Here is an 11,865-nt window from a genome sequence, read left to right on the forward strand (position 1 = left end):
GTCACTGATTAAACACCAGGGGAGGAATGCGCCAAGCAGACTACTCATACTTCATACAATGATGCAGGCATTCAGCACTCCTACTTTTTTAGTATTTATAATGTACAAGAAAATGGTTTGGGAAAGAGGTCTTAAAAAAAGGAATCTAAGGACACCGAAGACAAACTTTTTTAAGTATCATATATTTTTTTTTCAAGGGTAAATAATGATTAGGGTCCATATATAGTTGTGCTGGTTGATTTCCAACAAAATTCCCCTTGGTCACAAAGGACCTGAGATACTCTGTGCTTCAGAGGACAAAAATGAATAGGGAACCTCAAGAGTATTTTTCCTATAGAACAAGATGATTTAATTGGCCATATGTGAATTATCTATTTGGAAAAGCAGTGACAGATTATTTTAAATCTTGGACTGCTTTTTTACCATCCAATTGTATCCTTGGCCCCTGTATTAGTTTTCTATTTATTGCCATAATAAATTACCATAAACTTAGTGGCTTAAAACAATACAAATTCTCTGACAGTTCTGTAGCCCACCAGTTCCACTGAGCTAAGATCAAGGTGTGGGCAGAGCTGCATTCTCTCCTGGAGACCCTAGGAAGGAATGTTTCCCTTGCTTTTTCCGGCTTCTAGTGGCCACCCTAGTCCTTGGCTCCCAGCTCCTTCCTCCACTCCAGGCCAGCAGCACAGCCTCTCTCCAACCCTGCTTCCATCTCCACACCTCCTTCTCTCTCTTCTACCTCCCTCTTCCACTTTTAAGGACCCTTGTGATTACACTTGGCCCACCCAAATAACCCAGGAAATCTCCGTTTAAGGTCAGCTGATTGTCAACCTTAATTCCATTTGCAACTTTAAACCCCATTTGCAACTTTAAACCCCCTTTGCCGTGTAACGCACCATATTCACGGCTTCCTCGGTTAGAATGTGGACATCTCTGGGGGAGAGAAGGTGCGTAATTCTGCCCACCATCCCTTCCCTCCCTCTGTTGTTCTTCAGAAGCAATGAACTCAGGGAAGGTTAGTATGTATAAATACTTCACAAAATTGAACAATCATTGGAAAATAAAACCATCCCTGTCTTCCCCCTCCTTCGCTTCCTTTGAACTATAGGAGGTATGCCTTCCAAAGTCAAACGAGGATCGTGTTTACATTGGTTGTCATCACCCACTATTTGCTCACTTGCTCTACAGTGTTCACACAGAAAACTGACACTTGACAAGATTGTCTTTAATTTCTTTCGTGGGTAAATTTACAAGTTTGTTATGTTTTGTAGTACTTAGGACATAGTGATGTCATCCCAGCCAACAAACCAACCTCAAACATATGAAACCACACTCAGTTCTTACCCACCAAGCAACACCGTGGCTCCTGGGTCTCCACCACCTCTGGGTTTCACGCACCCCACAAAACAAGCTCAGAGTGCCCAGCCTCCCTTCTTTGGGTCTCCAGGAATCATCACCAAGAGTCAGCAGGGCCAAGGAAACATACAAATGGTAAACCCAGCTACAGGAGCAGCAACCACAAACTTTAGAGTAGAAGCAAAGATACTAGGGGTTAAGTCTACTTACTATGAGAATTTTAATTTTGCATTTGCAAGGTTTGATTGTCCTTATAAGTTATATAGGTGGAGAGAAGTTTGTGATCTCATGACCTACATGTCCAATCATTAAAAATTTCTGAACATTCTTCTAGAAACTGTATAGTGGGGGATGACAACCAATGTAAATAAATAAAGAAGCATAAAAAGTATAAGAAGTACCAGGCAGTGAAGGGCAGGGGTAGCAATTTCAAGTTGATCAGAGCAGGCTTTCCTTAGAAGATGACATCTGAGCAAAGACAGGAAGGGAGGAGCACACCATGCAGACATCAGGGCAAGAGCTTCCAGGTAAAGTTGGAAAGGCCTTTAGAGGAGAACATGTGCTGTGTCTGGAAAACAGGAAGGAGGCCGGTTAAGTAGAACAGTATGATGGAGGGAGGTGGTCGTCTCAAGGAGGGCAGAGGAGGGGTGGGGGCCAGACCCTGTGAGGCCTGGAGGACAGAGGCTCTGGCTTGTACTCTGAGTGGAAATGGGGAGCCACTGGGGCATTCTAACTGGTCACAGAGAGGTGTTCAGGGGAAGGACTTTAAAGTGATGGTTGCCGTTTTGTTTGTAAAAGTTCCAGTTGACAGAAGCTATTTATTTTCCCTGAAGACTGTACATCTATACTATTAGTAGCCCCCAAGCACCACAACAGTACAGGAGCCGCAGGTGGTAGGACTTGGGGCATCTGCCCCAGCAGACTCAGAACGTAAAGTAGCTGTGGCCAAACATCAAGAGTGAGTTAAATGACCAAATTACCAAATCTGGCCTGTAGGCAAGTTTGGTCAGTATATGGTACAGCCAGGGTGATACCAGGAGAAGAGTAGACCAGCATTAAGCCAACATCTAACTGCCATCAAGATGATGGCAAGGGTGAGGATAAGAAGCCTGAGGTCAGATGACTGAACTTCTGCTCTAAAGAAGAGTCTGTAAAAGCCAAATATAATGCCTAATCGCTTCAACTGAGACCCGTGGTTGGCTAAAAGAGGCCCATGACACCTCTGAAGTTCTATACAAAAGTGTGATGTGTGTATGGATGGATGTTTAAGAATGGTTTTTCAGGGAGAAGGCTCATAGCTTTCATTAGTCTGAATTTCAAGGAAATTCATTATTCAAAGAAAATAGGAATCTCTTAGCACTATTTAGGAAGCTGTGATTTTTTTTCCAACTCTGATTCAACTTAATAACTGTACTCAACAGAAAGTTACTGAAGAAATAAACACAGCAATCTTTGTATCTGCAGTCTTCTTGGGCAGATTAAGGCATACATTTGGGAAGAAACAAACGGTAAATCTCCAGTTAACTTCTGGCCCAATCTAACAGTACTTATTTCTCACAAATGTGCTCATCCAGGATGAAGGAAGGTGCTCTAAGAGGTACAAAGATGTATTCCCTGTCTTTGAGGATATGTCTTGGCCAACAAGAAAATGTTTGTGCACCTAAGATTTTTTTTAAAAAAGAACAATATAAATAAGCATAAGACCAAGTAATAAGGTGTATAATCTACACCATAAGATAAAACAAGAATTTAGAAAGAAAGAAGAGCTTACGCTGACCAGTCTAATCAAGATGACTTTGTGGAGAGGTGGAGCTGAACCTTCAGGGAGGCTGGATTCAATACTTAAGACACAAGTTCTGGAATCAATTTCCTATATTAAATTTCCAGATCTGCTCTTCAGGAATTATATGACCTTGGACACTGCTGTGTTCTGAATGTCTTCCCAAAATTCCTATGTTGAAATCCTAACTTTAAAGATAGTATTAGGAGGTGGGCCTTTGGGAAATACTTACTGGATCATGAAGGAGGAACTCTCATGAATGGGATTAGTGACTTACAAGAGAGGCTCCTGAGGGATCCCTAGCCTTTTCCGGTATGTGAAAACACAGTGACAAGTCCCCCGCTATGAACCAAGGAGAGAGCCCTCACCAGAAGGCAACCACCTAGAACGTGGGACTTCCCAGCCTCTAGAACTGTGGGCATAAATTTCCGTTGTTTATAAGCTACCCAGAAGGTAGCACAGTATTTTGTTACAGCAGCCTGAGAAAACTAAGACAGACAGCTCTGTGTCTCCATCCAATCGGTTGGAAGATTACATGAAACAATAAATGTGAAGGGTTTAGAATATTATCAAACATGTACTTAATGCCCCATAAATTCACCGATACTTCCTTCATTGATATTTTCCCCATAATAGGGATTCCCCAAGCAGAAAACAGGTCCATTTGGAACGGCCATCAAAGTTGCAGCATTTTTTGGGGGGCGCCTGGGTGGCTCAGTCGGTTAAGTGTCCGACTTCGGCTCAGGTCATGATCTCACGGTCCGTGGGTTCGAGCCCCACATCAGGCTCTGTGCTGACAGCTCAGAGCCTGGAGCCTGCTTCCAATTCTGTGTCTCCCTCTCTCTCTGACCCTCCCCCATTCATGCTCTGTCTCTCTGTCTCACAAATAAATAAACATTAAAAAAAATTTTTTTTTAAAAGTTACAGCATTTTTTCCCAGGGGCACCTGGGTGGCTCAGTTGGTTAAGCATCTGACACTTGATTTTGGCTCAGGTCATGATTTCATGAGTTTGTGGGCTCAAACCCCACGTTGGGCTCTGCGCTGACAGTTGGAGCCTGCTTGGGATTCTCTCTGTGTCCCTCCCTCATTCATGTGTGCTCTTTCTGCCTCTCTCAAAATAAATAAACTTTTTTTAAAGCATTTTTTCCTAAGAGTCTTTTAGAGGCTCTCAGGGGACACCATTGCATGCTTAACCATGCACCTGAAGAACTCTCCTTGGGCCATCCTTACAAGCCTCCCCAAATACCTCAAACAAGGCCTCTGCTGAGGGCCTGGCTCCAGCGTCTGCCAAAATCTCTGTGGCCCACCTCCTGCGGTACAGATACATATGCATAAAGGACAGCCATGCATCTTGACGGAGCTGACAACAAAAAAGCAGCAGCAGCAATGACAGTGATGCCTCATTCATACCTGAAAATGAAGAAGCAACCTTAAAATGCCCGTTTTCTTTTTTCAGGCAATCCAGATCCTGATTGGATTGATGCACATTGGTTTCAGAATTATTTTAGGTTTAATGGACGCCATTTATAGACTAGTTTTTGCATTTCTTTCCTTTGCTTTTATTAGCGGATATGCGATCCAGGGTGGCATCTCTGTGAGTAGACTGCTAGAACACCTCTCGTTCTCAGTCTATCAGATACCGCTGTCCCGAGCCTATGCATAGCCCATTTTTTTATAAAAGCCCCACATCTGATCCACTGTAAAAGTGAGATATAGCAGCTCTGGTTGAGTATTTAAAAAAGAAGAGCTTTTCTTCTCCATTTTAACCTGCAGTTTAAACTCATACCCTCAAGTTTACACTGATCAAGTAACCAACAAGCCAAAGTTTTAGTTCCTGATTATGTTTTAGATGGAAATGTATGTACTGGGTGGAGAGAGGCAAAAGGAGGTGGTTGGGAACATGATTAAAACACGCAAACGATCATGACAAGAGACGGAGCTGTGAGCTCAGAAGTCATCACACATGGTAAGCTCACAAGAGAATGAGTTCTTTACATGCGAGAAACTAAGGAGAGAATAAAAGGGAGAAGTCCAAAGGAAACAATCTCAGAAAGTTACTCCAGAAAATGGAGAAGTATGAGAGGAACTTTTGACAGGGAAACTAGATGAACATAAAGAGACCAATCTTTCCTACTAAAAGAGAAGCTCCCACGACCAAAGAACCCATGTTTCACAAATAAATGTGTCTGTTTCTACAGTTCATTGCTACCAGTGCTCTCTATATACTGGCATCCAAGCAGTTTTCCCCTAGTCTGGTAAGTCAGAATGTTTCTACTTTTTAAACTCTTTGAAAGATTCATTTAATTGATCTGGAGAGGAAAATTGAGAAAGTGGATTCAGAAAATGCAAAGGGGAGCACTCTTTCCCCCAAAAATATTTCTACCGGTTGCCTCCATGGTATGTGTGCCCCAGCACGGTCCACACAATTTGCCACTCAGAAATGGCAGAGCCCCATGTCCTGACTGTCCAACTCCCAACAGCGGAAACTGGTATAGGTAAGGTTTTTAGCTTTATCCTAGGGCTCCCTGGTTCCACCAGGTCACACTGCATTAGGGGAACTCCAAAGCAGAATATAGGAGCCAGGAAATACCCACCCGCCACTTTGGTATCAAAGACTCTCTTATTCATTTGCCACTTCTCAGTTCTGCCTTGCCTTGTATTTTTATTTTTTATTTGCACACAGCCTATTTTTACTCAGATGTGACTTTTGTTTTACAGTTTGTTAAGTCATCACTGAAAGCACCAATTGGGTACAGAAAAAGTTTATGAAACCAATCACTGAGACAGGTCTTTCAACTCTCTTGGCCACAGCTCCCCACCTTTGGCAATTTCCTGGTCTACTTTTGAAACAGGAGCAGGAACGTGATTTGCCGAGACATGGTGACAACCAGAGCAGAGGTGGTTTCAGGATTGTATTTAATCCGGCGCAGGAGCAAAGAATGGAAAAATGGGAACACAGAGTCCTGCTGCTCAAGTTCTCCTAGACCAGACACTAAACTAGACACTAAACGCTAGACTAGAGACTGGACTAGGGACTAGGCTAGACTAAACGAAACTAAAATCAGTCTAACCTCGATTAACCACTCCTGTCGTCATCTAAAAAACAAAATAAAGCACCCTTTCTCTGCATCACTTATGGATCCTTCCCTCTAACTGAGGTTGTCCAGGCACAGAATCTGTCCATTTGGAGAAGACAGCTACTAAAATGGTACCTGAAGCAATTTTTCCAGCAGCATTTTAGAGGCCCGTGGGGAGACCCTGAGGCATGCCAAAGCTCTTGTGAATTCTCAAGAACTAACTCAGCCACTGCTAGCAAGTTGGCTGAAGACTTGGCTTCCCAATTATCCTGCTGCGTGTCGAAATCTTCTTGTAGAAACTGAAGAAAATTGTGTACTCTACCCATACATCTCTACCCACAAAAGCCTAATGACTTCCTCATTCTAAACCTGGGTTTTTTTTTTATCGAGTCCCTAGAACGACTTCAGGGTTTTCGTCAATTTCTAAATTTATCAGCAAACATGTCTTTGCAGACACGCTTTTCCATCTATGTAACACTGGATGCTTTGTTGTACTACCTTGTATGGTGGTTTTAGGAGTTCCATGAGACGATGTACGTAAATAATTTCACACAATGCATGCCACAGAAAAATGCTCATTGAAGCTTTATTTGTCATTTTAGTATTTTAAACCGGGAACACACTTGTTATTGTGTGTGAGGCTTTTAGACAAACGCGATGGATGAGCTTCTGCTCTGTATTATGTACCTTTTTCTACAGATACTAGAAGTACGCTACCTTCACTCTGCATACAGCACAGTTTTCAAGAAAACTCAGAGAGGCAGGAAAAACAAAAGTCATTTCGACTTCAAAATTTGTTTGAAGATTTCAAGGATTGAGAGCCATTATATTTAACTGATTCTTATTTCATTTTGCTTCGTTTTTCTCCTACGTATGGTTTCTTTTTCCTGTCACCTCCATTAGATTAGAGGCAGCCTAGGCATGAACACGGTCAGTGCGATCTTTGTCTCCACTGGAGTGACTGCTGCTGCTGGATGCGGGTATGAATGGGATCCTCAGCCAAGACTGCTGGGCAATCGTAAGTATCCCATCATCCACCACACGTCTCCTCTCTGGCCACTCTCACACGTATCTCTCATGACTGTATAGCAGCCCCACTACTACGTCACAGGATCGCTAGGACTGTAGAATAAAGTAGAAGAGCCACTTCTGCAGATGGATTGGGGCAGAAAGCACACCCTCTATTGCTCTCACTGTTGATCACATGAACGATGGGGAAGACAGCTAAAGAGACTTAAAGACGCCCAGATAGTATTTTCTAGAGGTTTGAAATTCTGCGTAACAAAGACAGTCACGTTATGGAGTAGTTTCATTTTAGACTGAGAATGGGATGAAGGGAAACTGCCACGTCAAGGATGTTCAACTTGTATTAGAGAAATTCGAAAAATGAAGCAACTTGAAAATGAAGCACGTGCCTCTCAATGTTCTCCAAACAGAATCATCCATTCATTACCAAAGTCAGGCAAAGCATGGACTCTGACCATTTCCCCAAGAGCCAAGTGCACAGAAGTGCTTATAAGAAGGCAAGAATATGAGGGGACTTCTTGGTAAGTACCACGGAGTGAAGCAAGAACACAATATATATCCTCTATAATACCAAACCAAAGAACACAAATTACTCAAAAATCGCCATTTAAATAGGCATCCAAGGGGCGCCTGGGTGGCTCAGTCGGTTAAGCGTCCGACTTCAGCTCAGGTCACTTCCCGCGGTCCGTGAGTTCGAGCGCCGTGTCGGGCTCTGGGCTGATGGCTCAGAGCCTGGAGCCTGATTCTGTGTCTCCCTCTCTCTCTGCCCCTCCCCCGTTCATGCTCTGTCTCTCTCTGTCTCAAAAATAAATAAAGGTTAAAAAAAATTTTTTTTAAATAAAATAAATAAATAAATAGGCATCCAAGTGAAAAACCAAATGATTCTGCTGTGTCTCAAGGTGGCAGAGCACAGCTCCTGACCTGGTTTCTTACTCCCCAGAAACAAAACTAGGAAAAGCAGGAAATGACAATATACAGAGAAGTCTCACTAATGCTCTCCGATCGAGGGCTAAGGAGACTTAGGTGGAGAGCAGTCAATTCTAAGAAGGTATACAGCAAATCCTGAATGCTAAAAGCCCATGGTATCCCAGGACCTCAAGAGAAGTAGGAAAGGTCACCAGAGTTAACTTCTTCCAGTGCACCTTGAAAACATGGAGGAGTGAGCAGAAATCCACAGGAACAGGATATACCTCTGACCTTGGAGCAAGTGTTACTATAGGCATTTCTCAAAAGAGAGAGAGAGAGAGCAGAGCCCATATTCACCAGCAAGAACTGTGCTCAGTGCCAGCTAAGCTATTTTTCTCACTGCTACAGCTGCATAGTTAGCACTGAGCAAAATGTACACAAAACTGTATCTAGCCCTTAAGTTGAAGCTGGAAACAAGGAAGACAAAGTGGACAAAGTTAAGGAGAAATATAATCGGGGAAAACTCACCTGTACTATATCTGAACAAACATAAGGCCTATATACAGTTGTTCACTTGAAGAATGAGAAAACTGAAAAAAGTGGTAGGAAACTATTTAAATACATCAGAGTGATTAAAGGAAGAAATGGAAGGAAAAAAAGGAAGAGAGGAGGAAAGAAAACTTAAGATGCCCACGGGTTAATGGGTCACCAGAAACACTCAGATGCCTATTATTAACTTTGAATAAAAGATACACAACTCAACTGATTAGAACAAAAGACGTATCAGATGATAAAATGGATGCAAACACACGTGTCTTCCCTCTTCCTCACAAGATGTGCCCTGGTTTGATGGAGATGTGAGTCACACCAATGAGGAATCCACTGAGTGTCCTCGTTCTCGTGGTTAGATTCCTTACTAGTCTGGGCAACCACTTCCTTAAATTTTAGCTCAAATTCCTGTTCTCTGACAGAATGACTCTACTCTGTGATTAACACATGAACCAGCTCTTTGGTTTCAGGTATTGGTATTCAATCCCAGGTATAGGTTTTTCCATTTAACACAGAGACAACAAAAGAAATTTCCAAGAGCAGGTCAAGCCATGTTATACCATGTCGCAGCAGTGGCACACATAACAAACAAAACAATACCACCAACAAAAAACAATACGGGAGAAAACATTACCCAATTATCAATAGAAGATTTCTCATGAACATTTTTATACTACTGAAAATCATTAATTAATAAGAAAATAAAATGGGGGGGGGGCTTGGGCGACTCAGTTGGTGGAGCATCCGATCTTGATTTCGCCTCAGGACATGATCCCAGGGTCATGGGATCAAGCCCTGCATCGGGCTCTGCTTTGAATGCGAAGCCTGCTTAAGATTCTTTCTCTCTCCCTCTGCCCCTCTTCCCACTTGTGCACGCTTTCTTTCTCTCTCTTCTCTCTCTCTCTAAAAGAGAGAGAAAATGACAGGATGAAATAAAAAGAACTGTGGCACTAGAGAAACCGAGTAGCCCAGACCATTACAGATCTAATAAAGAAATCACACACAGCAAGAAACACAAGGGACTCAAAAAATATGGTAGAGAGAAAACGTGCTATCACAGTCTTCACAGAAGACAATGAGAAATACATTAAATAGAAAGAAGATGATAAACATGGCAGACAGGCAAGTTTCATCCAACATAATAATACTTGGTTTCCCTGAGTAGAGAATCCAACAAATGGTACAGAAAAAAAGTAACCAGGGATACTGAGTAAAAAATCCTGAACAAAGAGAATCACTGAATTTTTACGTTGAAAGAGAATAACCTATCTGGGAGAAAGACACGTACACTCATTGAGAAAGATGCATAGATATAGACCCTTGTTAAGGTATAAAGTATAACAACAGATCCGTTAAGGTTTTAGGCAGAGAAATCCAATCGCCTAGAAGCTGGAAGAAAAGTCAGCGTGGCTCAGTGTCCACCACAGCAACATGCAGGGAGGAAAGACAATGGAGCGATGTCATCAAGTTTTTGGTGACAAGAAACTGTGAGTCAAGAATAACACATCCAATAAAATTCTTGAACAAGGCTTATTCAACCACACATGATGTAAATTAAATCAAGAACTCAGAAAGGCAGGGAGAAGTTGTGTAAAAAGATTAGCAAGGAGCGCTAAACCAATGAAATGATCATCTGGGACTGGAAGACTGAACAGCAAGGGAAATGACAGCTACAGGAGTGAATATAAAGCTTTTCATGTTCACCCACTCCCCCCCACCAAAATAAGTGAAAAGTGACATAATCACCAAAATCTGAAAGGTGAAGAGAGGTGAGACGAGACAGATGTCAAATAAGAGTGCCCAATCGCCTTATTCTTCGTAAGCAATCATTTCACACTAAAATTGAAACGGGTAGGTTTAAAATTACTTCAACTTCTTCATGGATTTCATACACTTCTGGTTGTAATTTTAGCAGACTTAATTTACTTATTTCTATTCTTTTAAAATCAAATGGTATTTACAAACTTCAAAACAGTAAGTACAAAACAATTCCATTCTTGAAGAGTTCTTGCTGTCTCACGACGCATCCATTTTTCTATCTGCCTTTTGGACTCTACATAGAGTTCTAGAAAAATAGGCAGAAAATATTAATTTTGCTTATTTCTGGGCAGTGACATTAGGGATGATTGATTGTTTTCTATATGGCTTAATTTTTTTTTTAATAAGCAGGTAACATTTTTATAAAAACAAGAAATCCATTGCAAAGAAAAACAGTGCACTTCTTTTCCAATGTTTCTAAATAGTCTGCTGGAGAAAAGGAAAGTCTTGCGGCATTTTAAAGAAAATTCAAAATTAATTCACATTTCCCTGAAATAAGCATTTGGTGATAACAGAGAAACAATCATGGAGTAAGCTGAGCATGAACAGTGGCACCTTCGATGAGCCAATAACTTTTTGAAGCCTGCGGGGAGCCCTCCTGATGAGTCAAAATTTCAGCGTGTTTTTTTCTTGATCTCAGCTTGCTGGGAAAGGAATCTCAGCCCTGCTGATCATGTTCTCGGTCTTGGAGTTCTGCACAAATTGTACTGTAGCCCATTCTGCCGACGAAGCAATCACCAAGACCAGCAGGGTGAGCTGGGCCTCTTCTCTGTAAAATAATTGAGTATGTGCTGGAGGAAGAAGAGCAACAGTCAAGTCCCATGGCAGGTTCACGAGAGCTCACCTTGAGTCAGGGGAGGGAGAAAGGGCTGGGGAACAGGACTGAGTAGGACTGTAGTAACGATAGTGCTTCTTTTATTCTTTCTTTCCAGCCTGTCCTGGTTATTCCAAATGTGTATGCAACCAGTACCTTGGCACCAGAGTCTTCCTCAGCTCCTCCCAGAGACGATGGCCACCTCGCTTATGCCATTTAAAACAAAAAAGAGCACCAGAACATCTCATGGGGTTAAACTGCTCTGCAGGAACTTCTTAAGAAACTGTCCTCCACAGTCCACGATGATCGCTAATCTTTGAAGACTGTGTTTGAGATTCTTCTTACTTTGTCACTAACGATAACCGCATGTATTTCCCTGACACAGTTTCTTCCCACATACCACTACCACACTGGCAAAGGCAAAGGACTGGAAGACTGAATATGGCTCACGATATTCTGTACATTCATATCATCAAACCCTGCCTCCTGGATAACTACAAAGCTTTGCTATTTACAGAGTATTTTCACGTACATCAAA

At 42.1% G+C, this 11,865-nt stretch overlaps 1 protein-coding gene across 1 annotated transcript; it reads left to right on the forward strand.

Annotated features, from left to right (window-relative positions):
• The first annotated feature begins 1,287 nt into the window (after positions 1–1,287).
• On the forward strand, positions 1,288–11,547 carry MS4A12 (membrane spanning 4-domains A12). Its single transcript, XM_047072085.1, is given in 6 exon segments — positions 1,288–1,551; positions 4,594–4,731; positions 7,118–7,173; positions 7,175–7,232; positions 11,154–11,264; positions 11,446–11,547. Coding segments are annotated over 6 exon segments (729 nt in total).
• Positions 11,548–11,865: the final 318 nt, after the last annotated feature.

The sequence above is a fragment of the Lynx rufus genome, unplaced genomic scaffold (genome assembly GCF_022079265.1).
Source record: "Lynx rufus isolate CCGP_SWC_20201006 ecotype Redwood Valley unplaced genomic scaffold, mLynRuf1.p SCAF_9, whole genome shotgun sequence".
Lineage (NCBI taxonomy): Eukaryota > Metazoa > Chordata > Mammalia > Carnivora > Felidae > Lynx > Lynx rufus.